We start from the raw sequence: 25,585 nt of genomic DNA on the forward strand, positions 1-25,585 counted from the left end.
GAGATTATATAGGGTTAGCTAATACCACACAGGATAAATAAATATATGACCATAATTTGATTAGAATTGGCATCCAAATGTCGGGAAGTACCCTGCTCCAAATAGAATAATCTAAATAAATAAAGTGCTAGTGCTTTGACTTATCTTAAAGGGTGTAATCTGGTAACTATGAAGTGTGTATTTGTCATTTCAAGTGTTTGGTTATACCTCTTTTATCACTATTGAGCCTTGGACAACTGAGTGTCTGGATTTGCGATGCCTCCCTTAATCTAAGGTAAATCAAAGCGCTAGCACTTTATGCATTAGATTATTCTATTTTAAAGCAAAGTAATTAGCCCGGGCCCCAGCGTGCCACGCAGTCTGCCAGGCCGTTTAAACAGTAGTTCAGCTGTGCCCCCCCTCTTTGCTTCTGCTCACCGGTCCCCATACACCAGTAATGCCCTGATGGCGGCTCTGACAGACATAATTTACAGTATGAAAATAAATAATATAACTCAAATGAGGTGAATATATGGTAAAAAATCAAATCACCTAACCCCAGTAGATATAATCACCAAAATCAATAATATCCTAATAGTGCATATGAGAAAACATAAATATAAACTATGGGTCAAAAAATGTACATACAGTGGCATGTAAAAGTTTGGACACCCTTGGTAAAAATGACTGTTATTGTGAACAGTTAAGTAAGTTGAAGATGAAATGATCTCTAAATGGCCTAAAGTTAAAGATAACACATTTCCTTTGTATTTTAGGCAAAAATATATATATTTTCATCTTTTACATTTTAAAAATTCCAAAAAAGGAAAATGGGCCGATGCAAAGCTTTGGGCACCCCGCATGGTTAGTACCTAGTAGCACCCACTTTTCAAAGTATCACAGCTTGTAAATGCATTTTGTTTCAGCCAAGAGTCTTTCAATTCTTGTTTGAGGGATTTTCATCCATTCTTCCTTGGAAAATTCTTCCAGTTCTGTGAGATTCCTGGCTCGGTATTGCATGCACTGCTATTTTGGGTTCTAGCTACAGATTTTCAATGATGCTCAGATCAGGGGACCGTGAGGGCCATTGTAAAACCTTCAGCTTGTGCCTTTTGAGGTAGTCTATTATGGATTTTGACATGCGTTTAGGATCATTATCCATTTGTGGAAGCCATCCTCTTTTCAACAGATGGTGTTATGTTTGCATCAAGAATTAGTTGAAATTTCATTGAATCCATTCTTCCCTCTACCCGTGAAATGTTCCCCGTGCCATTGGCTGCAACACAATCCCAAAGCATGATTGATCCACCCCCATGCTTAATGGTTGGCGAGATGTTTTTTTTCCTGAAATTATGTGCCCTTTTTCTCCACACATACCTTTGATCATTGTGGTCAAAGAGTTCTATTTTAACCTAATGGGTCCACATGATTTGTTTCCAAAATGCATCAGGCTTGTTTTTTTGCATACTTCTGATATTGAATTGATGGTGAGGACGCAGAAGAGGTTTTCTTCTGATGACTCTTCCATGAAGGCCATATTTGTGCAGGTGTCTCTGAAAAGTAAAACAATGTACCACAACTCCAGAGTCTGCTAAATCTTACTGAAGGTCTTCTGCAGTCAAGCTGGAGTTCTGATTTTTCTCTCTAGCAATTATACAAGCAGATTTCACTGAAATTTTGCTTGGTCTTCCAGACCTTATTTCGACCTCCACTGTTCCTGTTAACTGCCATTTCTTAATTACATTTCGAACTGAGGAAAGGGCAACTTGAAAATGCTTTGCTATCTTCTTATAGCCTTCTCTTTGTGGGCCTCCACCATTTTCATTTTCAGAGTGCTAGGCAGCTGCTTACAATAACTCATTGCTGCTGTTTTTTGGCACAAGGTTAGAGGCGGCTGGGTTTTTATAAAGCTGGGAAATTTGCATTACCTGGCCTTTCCTAACGATTATAGTGAACAAGCCATAACCCTAACAGGCTAATTAAGATCTGAAACCTTGGTCAAAGTTAACTGAGCAAACAAATCTCCAAGGGTGCCCAAACTTTTGCATTGGTCCATTTTCTTTATTGTACTTTTTAAAATGTAAAAAATGACTATATTTTTTTTTGTCCCAAAATACAAAGGAAACGTGTCATCTTTAACGTTAGGCAAAGGTAACCTGGATTGTAAAGAATGCATCAATAGGGGGAAAAGCCATATTCCACACGTATCGCCACTATAATTGTGGCTTCATCAGGGACAAGGATGCAGCCTCCCACAGCTAGTAACAATCGTTCAATTTCATGTGTGTATAGGATTACATGAGCCATTTGCACTGCATCCATTTTTAATGTTGTCTCTGGTTTCTTTAAACCATTAATTATTTTAAGCAATTCCTTTCTGCATACTTCTCTATATTTTCATGCATCTATCCTGTGTATAGGTGATAAATGAGTAACCAGTAGAAGTAGAACACTGTGTTACCTGCCACTACAGTGTTTTCTACCACATAATTGCACAACTTTTGGGGTCCAATTTCTCCTGCTATCCTTATGAAAATGGAAAATTGGGGGCTAAAAACATTTTTGTGGGAATAATTTGAAAATTCACGGCTCTAAATTATAAACTTCTGTGAAGCATCTGGGGGTTCAAGGTGCTCACCACACATCTAGATAAGTTCCCTGAGGGGTCTAGTTTCCAAAATGGTGTCACTTGTGGGGGGTTTCCACTGTTTAGGCACATCAGGTGCTCCCCAAAGGCGACATGGCGTCTTCTAATTATTCAAGCAAATTTCACATTCAAAAAGTCAAATGGCGCTCCTTCTCTTCTGAGCCCTGCCGTGCGCCCAAATAGTAGTTTCCCCCCACATATGGGGTATCGGCATGCTCAGGAGGAATTGCACAACAAATTTTGGGGTCCATTTTTTCCTGTTACCCCTGTGAAAATAAAAAAATATGGATCTAAAGTAATATTTTTGTGAAAATACACATTCAAAAACTTCCTGTGAAGCACCTGAAGGGTTAATAAACTTCTTGAATGTGGTCTTGAGCACCTTGAGGGGTGCAGTTTTTAGAATGGTGTCACTTTTGGGTATTTACTGTCATAAAAGACCCTCAAAGTCACTTCAAATGTGATGTGGTCCCTAAAGAAACGGTTTTGTAAATTTTGTTGGAAAAATTAGAAATCGCTGGTCAACTTTTAACCCTTATAACTTCCTAACAAAAAAAAAAATTTGAGTTCCAAAATTGTGCTGATGTAAAGTAGTCATGTGGGAAATGTTAATTTATTAACTATTTTCTGTGACATATCTCTCTGATTTAAGGGCATGAAAATTCACAAATAAACGCAAGTCATATCAAATAAATTTTTCCACTATCATGAAGTACAATATGTCACGAAAAAACAAACTCGGAATCAGTGGGATCCATTGAAGCGTTCCAGAGTTATTACCACATAAAGTGACACTGGTCAGAATTGTAAAAATTGGCCTAGTCAGAAAGGTGAAAACAGGCTTCGGGGTTAATGACCAGGCCAAATTTTTTAATTCTGACCACTGTCACTACATGAGGTAATAACTCTGGAACGCTTCAACGGATCCCCCTGATTCTGAGACTGTTTTTTTCATGACATATTGTACTTCATGATAGTGGTAAATTTAGGTCAACATGCGTTTATTTGTGAAAATATCAGAATTTTGGGGGAAATTTTGAAAAATTCACAATTTTAAACTTTCAGTTTTTATACCCTTACACCAGTTAGTTATTCTGCACAGCGATACCAGATTTATATCCGGGTATTTTTTTATGATTTGCGGCTATCACACAGCAAAAATGCTTTTTTTTTATATAATAAGAAAATAGTTATTTGAGCTCCATATCCTGAGAGCTGTAACTTTTTTATTTTTTTGCCTAATGAGTCACATTAGGGCTTGTTTTTGAGGGATGATTTGGTGTTTTAATTTACACCATTTTTTTTTTTACGTATGACTTTTTGATGAAAAAGCGATATTTTTGGTGTGTTTTTTATGGCATTCGTCATGCGCAATAAATACGTGACAGTTTTATGGTTCAGGTTGTTCCAGACGTGTCGATACCAATTACATGTACTTTTTTTTACTTTTATTTTATCACAAACGCTGAGTTTTTAATGGCGAAACGGGTTTTCATGATTTGTATGCACTTTTTTTGTGTTTTATATTTTACATATTTTGTTTTCTTTATTACTTCTTCACTCTGTCTTACTGTGGAACATGTATATTTTTCACGTTGATCTCATTCTCTGCAGTGCTGCCTGAGACCTGTCCCTGACTGTGCCTGTGAGACTCTGCTTATGGCCACGGCCCCACTATCAGTATTCGGTCAGTATTTTTCCTCAGGAGTGGAAGCCAAAACCAGGTGAGGAACAATCAGAGAAAAGGTGTAATAGAAACAAGTCACCAATTCTGCATTTATCACCCACTCCTGGTTTTGGCTCCCACTCCTGAGAAAAAATACTGACCGAATGCTGATAGTGGGGCCGTGGCTTATAACTGGATCTCACAGGCCACTGTACCCTGGGGTCATCAGATGACTTCAGGTACCATGGCAACGATTGGCACTTGCGATGTCGATCCTGCCATAGGGAGTCTTTTAACCACTTAGATACTGCTGTCGTGACTGACAGCGGTATTTGAGGGGGCCAATCGGCTCTAGTCTCTTATTCCGATCGTCATTTTAAAATGGCGATGAGAAATAAGGTCCTTAACGGCCCCGTTTTAATGCGTATCTGCAGTCTTTAACGGGTTTCTAACATCTGTCAGTGACAGTGCAGCTTCCCCACACAGGGTGATATCTGGTGGTAATACACCGCCAAGTGGTCCAAACCCTGTCTCCACAGCCTGGTGGTCTATGTGCCGGGGGCTGCCCCCCGAATATCGTGAAGAAGGTAAGCCTGATGTCCTACAATGATGGCTGCACAGCCTGGTGTACCTCAGTGCCGAGCTCTGCAACCCTGTCCCCAACCAAACACCCAGCTGGAAAGCAGAAATCAGCAGTGCAATGAATGGGCTCCGAGCCGCTGCCCATGTAGATACCAAGCACTTATACCAGTCATATGAATACATCGTTATTGAACATTCTGCTCCACTTACCGTAAAGGACCGCGCATGCTCCGAACACGGTGTAAGGGCGACTACTGATGACGTAACGGCCTCTCTGGCGAGTACTATCTGTCACCGAAAGGCGCCTGCGCATAGAACTCAAGCGTCATTAGTAATGTCTGGCGGTGGAGACCTCATGGCGCATGCGCGATGCCTGCTTGGTGAGTCCCCGAGATGTAGCGGCGCTGGGTCCCGGTGTTACCGGAAGAGAGGGGCGCTGCACGTAGTCAGTGTAGCCGGGGCATCCACCTGTGTGTCACCAGTGGTGTCCGTGTCATTACTGTGCCAGGGCTCCAGAACGTGAGGCCTGTGGTGCTAGCACTGCTCCGGCAGTATGGAGGAGGTTAGTGCTAGGAGGAAGCCTGGTGCCTGCCTTCTCCTGAGTGCTGTGTGTAGCCATTAATAAAGCAGTCCACCCTGAGCTAGTGAGGGCAGCTGTCAGGTGACTTCTGCCAGTGTCACCCCCTCTCTGTACATAGGGGGGAGTCAGTCACCTATAGACCCGGGAGACGCTCTTGTTCCTCTAAGCTGAATGCCAGACTGTGATTTGTCGGTTGCTCTGGGTATCAGCACCTGTAGAAATCCCCCCTCTTGTGTTTCGCCAGGCCTTGCTGCAGCATTCTGCATGAGCGACACTTCAGAGCTGCGGCTCCTATGCCCCCGGAGTGCCCAGGCGGCTTCAGTATAGGGGAGTGGGCAGAGGTGAGGAGAAAGGCACCATCACGTCACCTGACTTGTAGCATAGCGTGTTACATCGGGTGTAGATCTCCAGAGGGCTTGTGATCCCTGGGCCCCAGTGTGACCTGTCGCACCATAAGCTGTGTATGGTGTCCTCATATCTAGTGCTGCAGCCAGCGAGGACAGCAGACACCCCAGTGCAGGTGTATGGCCACACAACCCGCAGAGTAATGACTACTGCACAGTGTCCAGCCAGTGAGAACAACGGACACCCCAGTGTAGGTGTATGGCCACGCAACCCGCAGAGTAATGACTGCTGCACAGTGTCCAGTCAGTGAGAACAACGGACACCCCAGTGTAGGTGTATGGCCACGCAACCCGCAGAGTAATGACTGCTGCACAGTGTCCAGCCAGCGAGAACAGCGGACACCCCAGTGTAGGTGTATGGCCACGCAACCCGCAGAGTAATGACTGCTGCACAGTGTCCAGCCAGCGAGAACAGCGGACACCCCAGTGTAGGTGTATGGCCACACAACCCGCAGAGTAATGACTGCTGCACAGTGTCCAGCCAGCGAGAACAGCAGACACCCCAGTGTAGGTGTATGGCCACGCAACCCGCAGAGTAATGACTGCTGCACAGTGTCCAGCCAGCGAGAACAGCAGACACCCCAGTGTAGGTGTATGGCCACACAACCCGCAGAGTAATGACTGCTGCACAGTGTCCAGCCAGCGAGAACAGCGGACACCCCAGTGTAGGTGTATGGCCACACAACCCGCAGAGTAATGACTGCTGCACAGTGTCCAGCCAGCGAGAACAGCGGACACCCCAGTGTAGGTGTATGGCCACACAACCTGCAGAGTAATGACTGCTGCACAGTGTCCAGTCAGTGCTCTGCAGTCGGGATGGCCGGGCTTTCAAGGCTTGTGGCCTCTTCCTCTGTCTAAGGCTATGTTCACACATGTTGGGGTTTTTTTACGTCACAAATCTGCAGCAAAACTGATCTCTGGCAGGAAATCAGCTGCGTCAAAAACGCACTGTCCTTCTGTCTCTATTTATGCATGTACATAAAGTTCTGTGTAAAAAAAGAACCCCATTCTGTGTTGCCATCAAAAATGCTGATGCAAATTTTGGTGCGTTTTTGATGTATTTTTTTTCACCACCCATTACTTCCTATGGGTGAAAAATCGCTGAAAGAAGTGACGTGCTCTATTTTCCAAAAACCCAACCAAGCCACAAAATACGCAACAAGAGAAAAAACAAGATGTGTGAACCGAGAATTCTGGTTTCTCATAGACTTTGCTGGTACTGCAAAATGCAGCTGAAAATGTGCATAAAAATCTGCACCAAAAAACGCTGAAAAACACAACGTGTGGGAACATAGCCTTATGGTTGTCACAGCAGTAATCCCCTCACCCTCTATCAGTAGGAATATCATTCCTCCGCTTTCCCAGGTTTTGGAGCAAAACAGAAATTAAAACTAATTCTTAATAGATTCATGGCTAACAAAGTGAAGAAGAAAACATATTATGGCGTCGTATTTCGGAGCCTCTTCAGACCTACAATAATGTTATGTGTTATGAGTGCCAGGTCTGAAGGTATTGCATGTCCGCCGCCAGCCGTCTTGCATGTGCCGGGCACTGTGCAGCAGGTTTATCAGGCAAAGCTATATACACAACAGGAGGAGATGGCTGGCAGACATGGGCATAATATGGCTGCAGGATTTAGGCCAGAATTCACATTTTTCCTGTCCATCATTTTTCTACATGAAGAACTAAACAGCGCCCCCAAATGCTTTCTGTGGGAATATTTTCCACCTTTTTTGGTTTGGACCCCTTTAGTAATTTTGTGGAATAACAACAAAACAGATCTCTCAAATATGAGAGCAAATGCTTCCTAAATTCAAGCGATGATTACCAAACGATGGAAGTGAGCAATTTTCTTGTTTTCCACATTTTCAGGGAAACATCCAAATTGCTAAATAAGGCCTTTAAAAAGTACCTGTCTCCAATCTGGGACTGCTCTTTATATTTAGTGAGATAGAAAAGCCTTGGGCTACCCACTAACTGTTATTGACAGAAGGGCGCAGAACACTCCCAAATGTTCCCCGAAATGGCCGGACTTCTAACAAAAGTCATCCCGAAACTCCTGCTTGTGGACCCATTAGACACAGAGAGGTATCTCACAGCCCTACACGGCCCCACTCTCAATGATAACATACAAGCGCTCCCTCTTTTCAGTAAACCAACACTGTCAAATCATTTACAAAGCGGTGACCCAAGCGGTCACATCCTTAGAGCGGTTACTATTTGGTCAACATTTAGTAATTGATTTGGGAGTGCTGGGTTACTGCAAAGAGCGAGATTTCCCACTCTTAGGGCTTGTTCTTTTTTTTTTTTTTTTTTTTTAAATCAGATACATTTTTTATTCATTTAAAGATAAAATAATGAAATACAACTTCAGTACAATAATTTTCCATTTTCTTATTATCAAAAAGAATCCCTCCCTCAACCCCCCTCCCCTTTTACGGAGAACAACAAACCTTTATTGTTATATAAAATATGGTTCAATATCACAAAAAACATCTTATAACCATTGCAATGCATTTTATATTGTAATCACCGGATTCTTCCCTCCAAAAGCATTAATCACACCGTCCATGGTGCCCATAGGTTGTCACTGAGTTTGGCGTTTTTCCTTTTTAAATAAATTTTCTCCTCCATCTGTACCACATAATCCACCTGCCTTATATACTCTTGTTTAGAGGGAGGCTCCGTTCGCACCCAATACCTTGCTATTACTTTCCTAGCTGCATATAAGAGTCTGGCAATTGCCAGTTTAGCGACATCATTCCCCACAAGTTCCTCCTCATATTCCAGCAAGCAAACCACTGGATCTCTAGGAATTATACAATGATACCGTCCTTCAATTAGGGCAGCTACTTCAGACTAATAGTTTGCAAGCTTTGGGCAACTCCACATAACATGTAGTATACCGGCAACTTCTGACCCACATCTCGGGCAGTCCGAATTCTCCCGTACCCCTATTCTGAACAAAAAATCGGGCGATCTCTATGTACAAGAAGTAGTTGGGACATTCTGGCAGGTTCATTTAGAGACAACTTGGGGATATATTCCAATATGGACTCCCACCTGTCATCTTCAATGGTACCAACATCCGCTTCCCACTTTTCCTTCGCCAAAACAGGATATTTCAATAAAAAGGTGTGAAGCAGATCAGCATACACCTTAGATATGCTCCTGTTGTACATCCCCCCCATACAAATATAATCAATAACGATATCCTTTTGAACAGATAGGTTCCTAGTTTTCCTTTGCTTAATAAACGCATGCTTAACCTGTGTATACTGATAGCTGTGTCCATCTAATAAGTGAAATTCCTCTTTCAGCGTCTCTAGGGTTTTGATGTTTTGATTATCCATCAGTTGGTAGATGTATTGTATACCCCTTGCCACCCATCCTCTCAGCTCTCCTATTTTATAAAATTCAGCTAAGTTTTCATTATCCCAAATAGGAGTATACATAGATATTCTCACTATGCCTCTAATCTTCTTCACCCTCGTCCACAGTTTATGGACTAAGCCACAGGTCGGGTATGACCTGCCCATCTTCCCAAAAAGTCCCGACTCTAGGCCCACTACCAATGGACTTTTTTAAGATGAAATTCCAAAACCACCTGGATAGTCCCCTTCGCTGCCCTCTGCGCCCACCCTCTAATATGCTGGGACTGTGCTGCCAAAAAATATATCCACGGGTTTAGTAGGGCTAGACCCCCCTCTTCTTTCGGCCTCTGGAGAGTCTCCAGCTTAATCCTAGGTTGTCCTCCACCCCAGACCAGATCCCTAAATATTGCATTAATGCGCTGGAACACCGGCTGAGGAATCCACACGGGGGAGTTATGTAAAACATATAGCAATTTGGGGATCAGCACCATTTTAAGAAGATTGGTGCGTCCCACCACCGAGAGGCACATTTTGCTCCATGTAGATGCTTTCTCTTTTAATTTCCCAAGTATTGGGTATACATTCAACTGAAGGTACTCCTTTACTGGTAGTGTTATTGTAATTCCAAGATATTTAAACTCTTACTAATTTAAGTTGTGTACGTTCCACCTGTTCAACATCTAAGCCATCCAGGGTATCTATTTCCATAATATGAGATTTATCCCAATTAATTTGTAGCCCAGATAACAGGCCAAATCTATTGATGATAGCTATTGCACCATATAATGACATCTGAGGGTCCTGTAAGAATAATAAAATATCATCTGCGTACAATGCTATCTTCTCAACCATTCCATACCGAAATCCCTTTACCACGTCTGACTGTCTCATTACAGAAGCCAGTGGCTCTATGGCCAGGTCAAATAACAGCGGGGAAAGGGGGCAGCCCTGTCTGGTTCCTCTTGTCATATCAAATTTATCTGACCGTTCCCCATTTACTCTTACTCTGGCTACCGGGCGCGTATACAATAACTTTACCCAGGCCATGAAAACCAGACCAAATCCCATCAATTGGAGAACTCGCCAGAGATAGCTTCACTCCACACTATCAAAGGCTTTCCGTGTGTCCAGTGAGACCACAACTCTATGCCCAGCATTGTCAGCGGCCAATTGCATGTTAAAAAATAGTCGCCTCAAGTTAATGGCCGTTGATCTATCTGGCATAAAACCTGACTGATCTGAGTGTATAAGGGCTTGTTCACACAATCGTATTTTCAGTCTGTTTTCCGTGGAAAAATTGAACAGCACTTGGATGAATGTTATTCTATGGAGCAGGGAAGATGAGCGATTTTTAAAAAAATGTTTTCCACTGACCGAATCTGTGTGTGAAAAAATCTCAGCACTAGTTTCTTACGTAAATTCACAGTATAGGATCTGATTTTTACAGATACATTACAATTCTGTAACATAGCAAACTGTAAATGGTCCTGTAAAGTATTAATAGCTGCTGTAGGAAAAAAAAATGGATAACAAGCGAAAGGAAAATTGTCCGAGTTTTCTGGACGAAACTTTTTTTTTATACTGTCGTGTAAAAGTTGGGCCATTTTGGGGGATATTTGGGTGTGTTCTGTGCATTTTTTGTCAATAACTTGAGCTGCCCACTCTTTTATAACAGGACGGGCAGCCGCAGACTGGTGATACTGTAAGTGCCCTTATTGAAGCTGTGTGCCCTCATTGAGTTTTTGATGTTGTGTATTTTTGCCTTATCAATAATGCGACTTCCAGATCCAGGAGAATGGATGGGATTTATAGAAATCTCATGCCCACTGTGCTTTTTTTTTTACTTAGCGTAAACTAACCTGCGGTGCATGTTTCAAGTTCACAAAATGTCAGTTTCTCTTGCGGGTGCGCTGGGTTTTATGTGCAGATTTTCCCTTAAACGTACGTCATCAGATGTGGAAAATCTGCATGGTAAAAACGCACTTGCTCATGTAATCCGCACTTAAGTATATCAATAACGTTTTGTCAAAGCAAATAACCAGGAAGTGTTAAAAAGAGCCGCAGCCAGTCCTTGTGTTGCAGTTCATGCTCGGACCGATTTGCACTGAATGTATCCTTTTTGATCAGTGTTATCAGAGTTTGGTTATTGTGTCCGTTTTACCATCAGTTTTTTGTCAGCTTTTTTCAGATAAAAAATAAAAATTGTGGAGGTTTCTCAGCCTTCTCATATCAAACAGTGCATGAAAAACTGACAGTACACAGATGGCATGTGAGTTCTGGGCGCTTCTTTCATGGACCCATAGACATATTGGCACTTTTGATCCTAGAATTGGATCAAGATCGGACATGGCTCCATGATTTTGTGCCGACTCTCTCTTTTCACTATCTGTGAAAAACATGGATAGATGCGAAAAACTGACTACTGAACAAGGCCTAGCAGTGGAGAGAAGTAGCAAGGAGTTGTATTGCCCCCATCCCTAACAGGAGGCTGCCATTTATAGAGCTGGGTTGTCATACCTGCATCATAATCTCTCTAAAGCTATTTCTACAGCATGACTCTGTTTTATAACCTAGATATAAGAGGTAAAAAAAAAACCAAGCCATGTTATTTTTTTTCAGCCATGTTTGCACTTTGACCAGATTTAATATTAACCTGGAAAACACAGGATAAACTTTCTTGTAGTCTTTAGTTTGTGTTTACCTAAAAGTGGATGAATATGGTGACCCGAAATGAAGCCTTGTACACACTGCACCGCTTACGATGTGCATTATGGCCGCTAAAACCAAATCTAATAGGTTTTTTCTATGCTGCTCGTTGTAACGCTACACAAGTTTAATACTTGTGCACATAAACTGTTATGACCCAAGCCTTTCAATGAAAAAGAAGCCTTTTTAGCCTCATTATCAAGTGTTCATTCACAAATCATTACTGCACTTATAAGATAAGTGTTTGTTATATATTCTGGATTTTCTTCTCTTTTGTATGCTCCAGACTCTGAATAAGTGGCCAATGATCATCACTCATTGAGGACATCTACTTGAAATCTTCTCCTCTGTGGCGTGCCGAACTGCCCTGCTGCCATGGAACAAGACGCTCAGAGGAAAGCAAACTTTTCAACACTAGTTAACCATACCAATGGACTGACTAAAAGTTCTGCACTGGCCGCCAAACCCTCAGCTTCCAAAAAATTAATAATTAAGAATTTTAAAGGTAATGTAATGGATGTGTTTAACGTATGTTTTATTACAGCCAAGCTGATAAGTACGATATAGAGATTGTACAAATGTACGAATTAACCTACGATGAAAACAAAATGAGCAAATACCCTGCTGTAAGTAAATAAGTGAATAGTAATAAATAGTTCATGTAAATAACATAAGTTACTCAATTGATATATTTTGATCACCCCTGGCACTGACTGACAGCTGACACTAGTAATGAGCAAGCTATCAGTCAGTGCCGGGGTGTGGTTACAGCCGCCGCTCTCTATACACAGAGCAGTGAATGAACCCAGCTGGCGCAACCCCCACAACTAAAACCGGAATGCTACCTTGAGAAATAAAGTTCATTTTTTCCCGCCAACATGATTCTACTTGTCGGCGCCAGGCAGGTTCAGAACGCTGTTAACCTGCAGATTAACCCCACATCTGCAGGTTAATAGAATTTTTTTCACCTGACAAATTCCCTTTAACCCCTTTTCGACGTGCAGTATGTCGGGTCTCTCCCTTTGGTGCGGGCTCCAGTGATGAGCCCGCCTTTCTGGGGACACGACAGCTGATCTGATCATCTCTCATGTGCCCCTAACAGTCGTGGGTGGAATCACGATCCACCCGCGGCTGTTAACATGTTAAATGCCACTGTCAATCTCTGACAGCAGCATTTAACATGGCCGCAGCGGAAGGACGTCATAAGTCCCTCCCATCGGCGCCTGTGTCACATGACCGCGTGTCGCCGATGAGTTGGCATGACAACCTGGGGTCTGCAGGAGACCCCTGCCATTCTCATTGCTGGGAAACTATTCTGATACATACAGGTGATTGGATGATAGCAGCTTCCAGTCTCCCGTGGAGACTATTGAAGCTAGTGTAAAGTAAAAAAAAAAAAAATGGTTTTAAAAATATAAAAGTTTAAATCACCCCGCTTTCGCCCAATTCAAAATAAAAAAATAAAAGAAAAATCAAATATACACATATTTGGCATCGCCGCGTTCAGAATCGCCCGATCTATCAGTATATAAAAAGAATTAATCAGATCGGTAAACGGCGTAATGAGAAAAATATCAAAATTTTAAGTTTTTTTGGTCACAGCAACATTGCAATAAAATGCAATAATGGGCGATAAAAATATCGTATCTACCCCAAAATGGTATCAATAAATATGTCAGCTCGGCGCGCAAAAAAATAAGCCATCGCCCAGCCCCAGATCCTGAAAAATGGAGACGCTACGGGTCTCAGAAAATGGCGACCTTTTTTTTTTTTTTTTTTTTAAACATATTTTTGATTTTTTTTTTCACCACTTTAAAAAACAACCTACACATGTTTGGTATCTACGAACTCGTAATGACCTGGAGAATCATAATGACAGGTCAGTTTTAGCATTTAGTGAACACGGTAAAAAAAACTGTGGAATTGCACTTTTTTGCAATTTCATCGCACTTGGAATTTTTTTCCTGTTTTTCAGTACATGATATGGTAAAACCAATGGTGTCGTTCAAAAGTACAACTCGTTCCGCAAAAAATAAGCTCTCACACGGCCATTTTGACCAAGAAATAAAAAAGTTATGACTCTGGGAAGAAGGGGATCAGAAAACGCAAAAATGGAAAATGGCCCGGGAGTGAAGGGGTTAATACTTGAGATAGGACCATGCTGATTGGGTACACCTTCTCACTGTGGGATGGATTTTACATGTTTTATTTAATCAAAATAGTGTCAACTAAGTACCCTATGTTATTTACATGTACTATTACTATTTGCTTACTGCAGGGTATTTGCTTCTTTTCTTTTTATCCTAGGTTATGTTTGTTAATGACCACCGCGTGATTGAGCACCTACACATTGCCCTTATACCAACATGTGCTCCGACTCATTTCTTTGGTTTTATATATAAGGATTAGTTAGGGACCAGTTAAGGCAAATTAATTTATCTGAATGGCTAGTATTTAGTGTACAAATAAACCAAATCTTCTGTTATTTTCTTAAATTGACCAAAAGCCAGTCTCTTACCTTGTGAATTAAGTCATCAATGCATCCCATTGGGAAATTAAGCCAAATAACCTGGTCACTTCTGCTAATTGAAATGTTTGGTTAGATTATGTCAAAGGGGGAGCCAAGAGCCATGGCAGATATGGGCCAACCATGTGTTATATAGACAACATTTCCTTTTAATTTACAGTGTGTTATGTAATATTCTTTGCTGAAGAGGAAAAGAGCGGCAGCATGTTGCTTCCCCAGCAGACTATTTTGGGTTAAAGCAACTAGACCTCCAGTGATCAGCCGATCATGGGGCAGCTTACATCTGCAAAGGGAGGACAAGCACTTTAAAGCGTACTGCCAGGTCTTATCTTGTGGTAATAAAAGAACATCCTGCACTCACAGATATATATCTCTCTATTATAAAAGTATTTTCATGTAAAAATGTATTGAAATATTGCTAGACTCTTAGAAAAAAGCCTGTGAGTCCTACTTCTGCTGCCCACATGCAGTCATCAGCTGCTCTCTGTATGCAAACTTGGGAATATGGAAACAGCAATGCGTGTGAACAGGGGATGAAGGACTCAGGCTTTCTTGGTAGCATTTCACCACAAATACTGAATCAAATGTAGGAAACAATATATCCCCAAGTGCAATGTCTCTATCCCATGCTGGCCTCCGCTTAGGTTTTACAGCAGACCTTAGCGATCTCATTGAAAATGTTCATTCAGTGTCCCACAGGATTTCACGTCAGGCTTTGGAGAAGTGCATCTTGACTTAGATGCAGGCTTAGATGCAGAGACCCGGATTCCAGTGATGTGTCACTTACTGGGTTCCTTACTTTAGTTTTGATAATCTCCTGCTGATAAAACAGTGACTTTATCAGTAGAGGACTTGCAAATCTGCTGTATTGTAGTTCTCAATATTCATGAGCTCTGTATAACTCCGCACCCACCGCAGATTTCTATGTGCATAGGCAGAAAATTGACAATCAGTGGTGTGGATGGGGTTATACAGAGCTCAGCATTCAGAGAACTGGTAGATCTGCAGCAGATAGAAAAGTTTTTAATAAAAACAGCAGCAAGCATCCCAGTATGTGATATAGCGGCTCCTATATCGTTTTTCTGACTGGCCACCTGTCTAATGTTGGATCCTGTACCCTCTTCACACTAAGGTTGCATTCACACATCTGTGTATTTTTTCGGACAGCACACGGACGCATTGATTATGTCCTATTATGATCCTGAAAATTATATCAGAATAAACTTGCTCTGTGTTTCTTGAATATGTAATTTTACAGATGTCTTAATACATCAATAGCGGGCCCATGCTAAAATTAAGTTGAAATTAAAGAGTAACCGTCATTTTTATTTCTTAAATCAATAGTACAGATGAAAATAAGTAGCTTTGTAATATATTTTATCAGAGAAATCTGATAAATTTTGAAAATGACTGATCAGTCCAGGAGGAGAAAGAAGCAGATTGCTAATATTTATTTATTTTGCTCACTTATATAGCGGCATTCATTCCGCAGTGCTTTGCATACACTATCATCACTGTCCCCATTAGGGCTCACAATCTAGATTCCCTATCAGTATTATAAAGCTGCTTATTTTCACGTGTGCTATTGATTTCTGAAATAGAAATTAAAATGACAGTTGCTCTTCAACTCTCATGAGAATTCCTGATCTTCCTGTAGGAGGCGTGAAAACCATCAGAGTCTTAGCAGTGATCACATAGAGGGGATGCTCTAAGTCTGCTATTTCTCACTCCATTCTAAAACAGCAGTTCTCTAAAATAAGAAAATTTATTCGAGGGGAATTCCAGTCTATAGAAATGAATACCTATTCACTTCTTAGATCATTATAGGTCCTACTCCTGCTAGGAAAGAGTGTGGACATACAACTAAAGGCCACATTCTGCTAGCAGAGCGCCCTACAAATTCTAAGTCTGCAGACCACACACAGTGAAGAATGATTATGTGCTGCTATTGCTGCCTGCCTCTAGTTGGTATGTCGACTTAGTACTATGTTTGTATTTCCAGACAAACCAAAGCTGCCTGATAACTACACTCAGGACACATGGCAGAAGCTTCACGAAGCAGTAAACGCCATAGAAAGCAGCACGTCTATAAAGTATAATTTGGAGGAACTTTACCAGGTATGATAATTCATTGCTTCAGAAACCCCTTTTTTACGTGAGGCGCCTTTCCCGTACAGTTGATAATTACTTCTTTCATGCGTCTTATTTATCTTCATCTGCAATACTGATACAAGAGTAATAAAGTTTAATGCATATATGGGTTAAAAGGGAACTGTGCTTTACATATAGAGTGGATGGAAAAGTTTTGCCACCCCTGGTCAAAATTACTGTTATTGTGAACAGTTAAGCAAGTTGAAGATGAAATGATCTCTACAAGGGCTAAAGTTAAAGCTTACACATTTCCTTTGTATTTTAGGCAAAAAAAAATTGTCTTTTAATTTTAAAAATTACAAAAAGGAAAATGGGCAGATGCAAAAGTTTGGGCACCCTTGGAGATTTGTGTGCTCAGGTAACTTTGACCAAGGTTTCAGACCTTAATTAGCCTGTTAGGGTTATGGCTTGTTCACTATCATCGTTCGGAAAGGCCAGGTGATGCAAATTTCCCAGCTTTATAAAAGCCCAGCCTCCTTTAATCTTGTGCCAAAAAACAGCAGCAATGGGTTATTGTAAGCACTCTGAAAATTGTGGAGGCCCACAAAGCAGGAGAAGGCTGCAAGAAGATGGCAAAGAATTTTCAAGTTGCCCTTTCCATAGTTCGAAATGTAATTAAGAAATGGCAGTTAACAGGAACAGTGGAGGTCAAGTTAAGGTCTAGAAGACTAAGCAAAATTTCAGTGAGAGCTGCTCATAGGATTGCTAGATAGGCAAATCAGTACCCCTGCATGACCGCAAAAGGCCTTCAGAAAGATGTAGCAGACTCTGGAGTTGTGGATCATTGTTCTACTTTTCAGAGACACCTGCACAAATATGTTCTTCATGGAAGAGTCATCAGAAGAAAACCTCTCCTGCGTCCTCACCATAAAATTCAGCATCAGAAGTATGCAAAAGAACATATAAACAAGCTTGATGCATTTTGGAAACAAGCCCCATTCACCGACGAGGTTAAAATAAATCGCTTTGGCCACAACGATCAAAGGTATGTGTGAAGGAAAAAGGGCACAGAATTTCAGGAAAAGAACAGTTCGCTAACTATTAAGCATGGGGTGGATCAGTCATGCTTTGAGATTGTGTTGCAGCCAATCGCATGGGGAACATTTCATGGGTAGAGGGAAGAATGGATTCAATGAAATTTCTACAAATTCTTGATACAAACATAACACCATCTGTGAAAAAGCTGAAGTTGAAAAGAGGATGGCTTCTACAAATGGATAATGATCCTAAACACACGTCAGAATCCACAATAGACTACCTGAAAAGGCACAAGCTGAAGGTTTTACAATGGCCCTCACAGTCCTTTGATCTGAACATCATTGAAAAAAAGAATTTTCCAAGGAAGAATGGATGAAAATCCCTCAAACAAGAATTGAAAGTTTTTACCAGGGGTGCCCAAATTTTGACATGCCACTGTATCAATTGCACAAGTGAATGTAAGTAACATTTTGTAATAAATATTCTCAAAGAAATCTGCTACTTTCTTCTCTTATGAGCCACTTCTTCCTTTCCATCTGCCTCCTAAACTCATCCACTCTTGAAAAACTGCTCAACTCCTTCTTCCTGGAGACAAGATGGGCTGTCAGCTCAGTGAAGTGTCAGGTTACACCTCCTATTATACTTTATCGAGCAGAGTAACAAAACTGCCAGAGATAAAAACAAAAAATTCATGTTACACATAAGTCTTCTACCTCATACTAGAGCTGGATTCACATCTACACTACTCAGTATTGCTGATTCATTTCTTCCATACTGATTATGCTTCTTCCTTTTCTGTGCTAATTAAGGAGTGAAGAACAGGAATCCCTCTTTGTGTGCTGCATATGGGAGACATCATAGCAGCTCATACCTCATACACAAATCTCAGAGTAGTGCAAATTAATAGATGGAGAATGCAGTGTGGAAAACTAGTGAAAATTCAGGATACAAGTCATATCCTGTCCAGAAATCTCCTTCTTATGCACAGGATAGTTTATTATGAGAAGTTACTTGAAAATACAGTTACCATTTTACAATGGATTACTATTAGCAGGCTTTACATTTGGCTATTGCACCAAGTATAGATGTGAAATGTGGACGAGGGACGGCCACAGGACGAGGAGTACAGCAGCAATCAGCAGACATGCACAAAGATTAGATAATATAATATAAATATTTACTAACCCGTTTATAGAACAAAGGAAAGGATGGTAGGTAAACAGTGTATAAGTAACAAATACAATGACAGCAGTTCCTCTGAATAGGAGTATACGCAGGTACACTAAAACAGAATTAACAGTTATATGCAAGCAAAATATAATGCTTTTTAACCCTTTCTATGCATGAATCAATAAAACTACAGTGTTGTGCCAGCACTTTAGTAATCGCCTGCTCGGGGCAGTTTTTGAAGTGTCTCCTATAGAAAAGACCTTTTCTCCTAACTAACTGGACCTCTATAAGGCTATTTATATATGCGCATATATATTCAGATGTAAGATGGTACCAGTGCGTCCTGAGACTGAAGTAGAAGGGTCCTTGCTGGGCTGACTCCCGAATAATCAGAAACGCCATCTTGAAGCTCTTAGGGAATGCCGATCTCTCCAATGCTGGGCTTCCCTAAGTCCTTAGAGAGAGGGCCTCACATGACATAGCCCAAGATGCTGTGTCCTTGGTTGTTTTCATCGAGGTGGCTCATGTCAAGCCGGACAACGCGTCTTAGAATCACCAAAAACGGATCCAGATTCACACCGCTCTATCCAGACCTTTCTCCAAGGATCCGCAGCTTTTCTTCAACCGCTCACCAACCGCCAAAAACCCTGTGCTCCAACTCCGGCCTCTCGCTGTTGCCCTATACAAGACAGATCTTATGTTACATCACAAATCTCCAACAATACAGTAAGCTGTGATTAACCCTTACATTCCACCCTACTAACATTTTCACATCTTGGCAAAAACAACACCAACCGAGATCTGGCCCCACTCAGTCTTTTTCGAGGTACCTTTGTGGAGACACGCCTACTGTGGGACGCTCCAACCTATGCAAGCCATCAGGATCCAAGGACTCTCTAGGGTTTTCAGCTTCTCTCTCTCTGTAGTTGTGGCTCTGGTTCGGGTGCCAGAGGTGTACTGTCTGTTAAGCTCGGCGTGACCAGTACAGTCCACCATTCATCATCATCGTAATCTCCCACAAGGGGTCTGTTGTTCCTGCTGGACTCAGGTTGAGGTTGTCTTGGGGAAGTCAATGGAACGAAAGGGGTGAAGCATGTTCCGATATAGTCGGCGTACCAAACCGAATCCGTGTTCTCGCTTCACATTGTACACTGGTCCATTCAGAATTATCTGCTTCAACACCTTGTAGAGTTCATACTCCCAGTGAACATCTATCTTTCCAATGGTAGTCTTTACACGGACCAGCACTCTGTCCCCAGGTGAACTGTTCACTTTGGACTGAACCACGGTCTCTGGGTAATTGATTTTGTTGCTTGTCTCCTACCAACTGGTGAATAGTTTTCAGTCTGATTCAGTGCTCCTGCACCCATGAGTCTGGACTGCGGTGTTTTTCTTCGGTTGGTGTACTCAACTTAAGTTCAGATACTTCTCTTCCTTACTGCCCGAATAATAACATGTAGGGAGTGTAGCCAGTAGTGCTATGCACTCGGTTATTGTAGGCCCAGAGTAGTTGAAGCAAATAATCCGGCCGTCGCAAATTCTTTTCTTCCTCCAGGATTCGAAGTATCTGCAGCAGTATTCGATTAAATCGCTCACAGGTGCCATTTTTCTGTTGGTGATACGGTGTTGTTCGGGACCTCCGTATCCCACAGATCTCATAGATCTTTCCTTGAAAGCATGCTCCTTGGTCAGAGTGAATCATCCTGAGACATCCTTATACCTTAATGAAGTGTCTATACACGATCATAGCCGCCGTCTCTGCAGTTTGGTTGCGGGTCGATATGGCCACTGCAAACTTTGAAAAGTGATCCATAATTATTAAACAGTACTGTAGCCCTCCTGCGGCAGGCCCGACCAGTAGATAATCGATCATCAAGATCTCCAGGGGTGTGCAGTTGACTAGATGACTTGAGTTGGCTCCCTTTGCTCCGTTGTCTTCGCAAACTCTGCATTGCTGGCAGAGACTCTGCTCTAGCTGAGGACACATTGTTGAATCCATTTGTAAGTTTTCTGTGGACTGAAATGGGCACTTTTCTCATGGCCCTCCTTAGCCACACTCCAAGCTAGGCTGCTATGAATCACGACTTGCCACTTCTTTTCTCTCTCTGACGTCAAATACACTATCTGGTGCATTACGCCATCTTTAACACGGAGTCTTTTCCACTGATGCAGAATCTTCCAGCCATCTGAGGACAATTCGGCCCGAGCCATCACAGAAGGCTATTCCCCCTTCTTGTAGCCAGCCCTTGATCATCTGGATTACAGGGTGGTCATCTTGGGTCTGGGCCCATTCAGCCAGTGTCCTGCTGAGCAGCACCATCTGGCCCGCTGTTACTCCATTACTCCTGGCTACGGAGGCCACAGGTTTCACTCGACCTAAGTCCAGTACATCCGTCTCTTCTTCTTTATCCACCTCTCCAGAGGAAACAAGAAGGGTGACTCGACACAAAGCGTCAGCATTAGCCTTCTCTTTTCCGGAATGGTACTTGATGGCGTAATTAAACTTCGCCATTTGGGCAGCCCACCTCTGTTCCAGGACCCCCAGCTTCGCACTTTGCAGATGAGCCAATGGATTATTGTCGGTCCGGACCAAGACTTGTGCCCCAGTGAAGTATTTGGCAAACTTCTCGGTCATGGCTCAGACGAGCGGCAACAGCTTCAGCATAAAGAAGCTGTAAAAGAAAAAAGGTTATAGTTCAGCTCACCTATTTAGTACACGGTCAAAAATGCTGAAAGCAGCTAGGCAGTATTTAAGGACCACAAGGGTCAGAATCGCGTTGCCTTATCTTTTTATGTTTTCTCTATATGCCTCATGGAGTACTGCTGTGTGAACTGTTGTTTTTATCTTTATTGGAATAAAAGCCATTTTTATGGATGAAGCTAGTGCTGGCCTCTTCCTGGACTTAAAAGACCTGTAGTTATCTGGGTTTCGTTTGGAGTATCTCAAAGACCGACTGCCTTACGCTAATACTTGTTCCTGGCCCCCCTGCTCCAGGGCCAGCACCGCTCTCAATCCGGGAAAACTTCTGTCCGTATATAGAATGAATGGACAATTATATGGAGCGTATACCAACACTGGAGCACTGGTCAAGACTTCTTTCAGTTGATCCAGGGCTTGTTGTCGTGAGGGTCCCCAGTTAATGGGCCGATTCTTTGGGCCTTTTGCGGTCCCCTTTAGTAACTTGTGAAGAGGCTCGGCTATCTTGACAAAGATCAAGATGAAACATTGATAATATCCTCTTCGTCTTAGGAAGGCTCGCAGCTCTGAGAGTCCATGGCGGAGGCCAGTTCCTTACCGCTTCCAGCCGGGCTGAAACCTTGAGCCTGTAGACGGGTCAGCACTTGTCGTAGTCTTCATAGATGTTGCTCGAAGGTGGGTGCATAAACGATGACGTCGTCCAGATAGATCAAGATAAATTCAAAATTCAGCTCTCCATACAGTGCTCCATTAACTACTGAAACATCCCAAGTGCATTGGTGAGTCCGAAAGGCATTCTGTTGAACTCGTACAGGCCCATTGGTATAATTAAAGCTGTTTTGGGCTTGTCTGTTTCAGCCACCGGAACCTGCCAGTATCCACTTGCCAGATCTAAGGTGGAGAAATACTTAGCCTGTCGAAGCTACGTCAGGGACTCCTCCACTCTAGGCAATGGGTAAGCGTCTTCAACTTGCGATAGTTGACACAGAATCTCAAGCTTTTGTCCTTCTTTCGGACGAGCACTATCGATGCCGCCCATAGACTCTGACTCTCCTGCATTACTCCACTACTCAGCATCTGTGATAGCATGTCTTTTACTACCTGGTACAGGTTAGGGGGAATCTGTCGATATCGCTCACGGATCAGAGGTTTGTCTCCTGTCAGAATCTCGTGTTCAATGCAGATTGTACATTCAATATCATCTTAATTTCTGGAGAAAGCAGCTCAAAATTCCCATAACAGGTTTTCAGCTGAATTTGTTTGGAGAACTGACTGGTGTCCAGTCGTATTATTTCGAGGATTTTTCAGCCATTCCACTCTGGAGTCAGGTCTGTCGTCGGAGATCACGTGGACCACGGTTCTGTTCCTCAGCAATCAGAGCCAGTTGGACTTCGGGGACTGTCTCTCCTCCATACACGTACATATCCACAACTTTTTCGCCCTTTTTTTTGGGCTTCTGGGGCTCAATAATTATGTTTATTCCGTTGAATCTTCGGTGGCTACTCACATCCATCTGTACTATCTGCTTCTGACGAGACGATATAGTAATATTTTGACCCCCTGGTGGGACAGTCGCAATCCTCACCACTTCATCTTCGGGAACACTGTAGCGAATCCCACATACCCGGCTCAGTCTCTGGAACGCCTTCTGTGTAGGCTGTTGTTTGGTGACTCTCTGCCAGTATGCCGGGCCATCTTTGTGGAACATCAACGGTCTAGATCACCAGGATATTCATTCCTAATATAATCGAGGTTTCTGACCGTGCATGACCATCCACCATCCTCCTTTTTGACCCACATCCAGGTCTCCAATCTTTCACGTGCGTTCATGCTATCCCGTGGACTGGAGTCTTCGTCTGGTTAACGGCCGTCAACTTAATCCGTTTTCCTCGCTAGGCTTTGATAAAGTAACCGTAATGAGTCTCGAAGTACTCCAGTGGCACTCTGGAGACTGCGGCTACTGTATCTACTAGGCTGCGCATGGTCTTGTCTTCAATCAGTACATCCATCACTGGACTTTGGGACACTAGGTTCTTAGGGCATTTCAGGCCTTGCCTACATGGGGCATTTCCTCCAGTGCACCCCACCACTGGAGGTGATCCTCGTCTAAATATCCTGGCTCAACCTCAACCATTCATTCTTTGTCTGATCTGGGGGGACAGTTCTGGGAGATATACCTTCTTTTTCGTCACCTCCAGCATATTGGGCCCCGGGGTAGAGAGTGTTCAGGTGTTTTTGGGTTTGGACGAGGTTGTCCTTGGGGGTGGGTCAGGCCGTGCTGGGGCCATCCAGTCCCAGGTCTATTCTATACGAATACGAAGGAACGTTTGACAGATGGCTTAGTTCCTCCCACCCCATCTGTTGACCAAAAAATTAAAACGTTTAATGTGTGTCGGAAAATGATGACACAAACCAAAAAAAACCCAGTTTTTACAAATTTACAATTTTTTTTTCACCACTAGAATAATAAAATAAACTGGATAAGGTTGTAATGTTGTAATCTCTGTAATTGTACTGACCTTGAGAATCATGATGGCCGGTCATTTTACCACACAATAAAAACCATGAAGCTAAACCCAAAAAAACAATGTAAGAATTGCATTTATTTCGAAATTTCACCATGGTTGGAATTTTCATTTTCTTTTTTTCCAGTACATTTTCTGTTAAAATGGATGGTGTCATTCAGAAGTACAACACGTGCCACAAAAAAAGAGCCCTCAAGCATCTGTGTGGAAAAATACAAAAGTAATAGATTTTGGAGAAAGGGAAGGGAAAAAACACCTCAAACACAAAAATTGGCTGCGGAGGGAAGTGGTTAATGATATTTATGAGATACAAGGGTCTTACGGTTTGCACATTGGCACCAGGTTCTTTAGTGAGCAGTTTTTTCCTTTTTTGCTCCTTGTGGCATTACAAACCTGATGTGATACCTGTAGTTGTATGCTTAGTGTGTAATAGTGTGTGGATGTGGAGTTCCGCTCTGCAGCATTAATTCTGCTTTTTTTCTTTCCTAGGCTGTGGAAAACCTATGCTCTTATAAAGTGTCACACACTCTATATAAACAGCTGCGCCAAGTGTGCGAGGAACATATGAAGTCTCAGATCCACCAGTTCAGAGAATATCCTTTACTTCTGGTACATTTGTGCAGTAAAAGAGACCCTACAATTGAACAGGTTAGGCTTTTCAGCCACCCATGGCATCATTATTAACTTGCAATGTTGTTGTATGCCATAATTAACCACTTCATTGCCGGAGGGTGTACATTCTGTTATTACCAGGCCAACATGTATTCTCATTTAGCGATAGGCGAACTATTAACCCCTTCATGACCTTGCGATTTTCCGTTGCTGCTCTTTCGTTTTTTCCTCCCTTTATTCTAAGCGGCATAGCTTTTTTCTATTTTTCTGTCTCCATAGCCATATCAGGGCTTGTTTTTTGCGGGACAAGTTGTACTTATAAATGACAACATTAATTTTATCCTGTGAGGCACTGGAAAGTAGGAAAAAAAATCCCAAGTGCGTTCAAATTGCAAAAAGTGCAATACCACAATTGTGTTGTTTTTTTTGTATTTTTTATTATTTATCATGTTTACGATATGGTAAAACTGACCTGGCAATATGATTCCCCAGGTCAGTATGAGTACGCTGATACCAAACATATATTGTTTTTTTTTTATTTATTTAAGTGTTAGAAAAAAAATGTTTCTAATGTCTTCATTTTCTGAGACCTGTAAAGTTTTAATTTTTCAGGATATGACGCGGTTTGAGGGCTTATTATTTGCGCCCTGAGCTGACATTTTTATTGATACAATTTTGGAATAGATGCGATAGTTTCATCGCCCATTATTGCACTTTATTGCAATGTTGCGGCAGCCAAAAAAACGTAATTCGTTTGTTTTGAATTTTTTTTTCGTTACGCATTTTACTGATCAGATTAGTTTATTTTACATTTTGGTAGATTGGACTTTTATGAACGCCGCCATACCAAATATGTAGTTTTTTTTCTTATTGTTCCATTTATACACTGTGTTCCAAATTATTATGCAAATAATATTTTCTCAGATTTTCCCAAATTACCTATATGAATTGCAGTCATTGTAATTTTCCAGTCAAATAACTGAGTA

General features: G+C 42.0%; 2 protein-coding genes across 2 annotated transcripts in view; one reads left to right on the plus strand and one right to left on the minus strand.

Moving 5' to 3' along the window:
• PCID2 (PCI domain containing 2) overlaps positions 1 to 5,164 on the minus strand; it is a 67,457-nt gene extending 62,293 nt beyond the window's left edge. Inside the window, exon 1 of the mRNA XM_073664408.1 lies at positions 5,085 to 5,164. The gene's annotated coding sequence lies outside the window, so the exon portion shown is untranslated. The remainder of the gene's footprint in view (positions 1 to 5,084) is intronic.
• The window catches only part of CUL4A (cullin 4A), a 92,926-nt gene continuing 72,474 nt past the window's right edge, over positions 5,134 to 25,585 (plus strand). The window contains exons 1-4 of the mRNA XM_073664406.1: positions 5,134 to 5,254; positions 12,225 to 12,443; positions 16,468 to 16,583; positions 24,477 to 24,580. Coding sequence (XP_073520507.1) covers positions 12,314 to 12,443; positions 16,468 to 16,583; positions 24,477 to 24,580 — 350 coding nt within the window. The 5' untranslated portion in view covers positions 5,134 to 5,254; positions 12,225 to 12,313. The remainder of the gene's footprint in view (positions 5,255 to 12,224; positions 12,444 to 16,467; positions 16,584 to 24,476; positions 24,581 to 25,585) is intronic.

Source organism: Phyllobates terribilis, unplaced genomic scaffold, assembly GCF_046119375.1.
Source record: "Phyllobates terribilis strain yellow unplaced genomic scaffold, ASM4611937v1 Scaffold_2__4_contigs__length_985480577, whole genome shotgun sequence".
NCBI lineage: Eukaryota > Metazoa > Chordata > Amphibia > Anura > Dendrobatidae > Phyllobates > Phyllobates terribilis.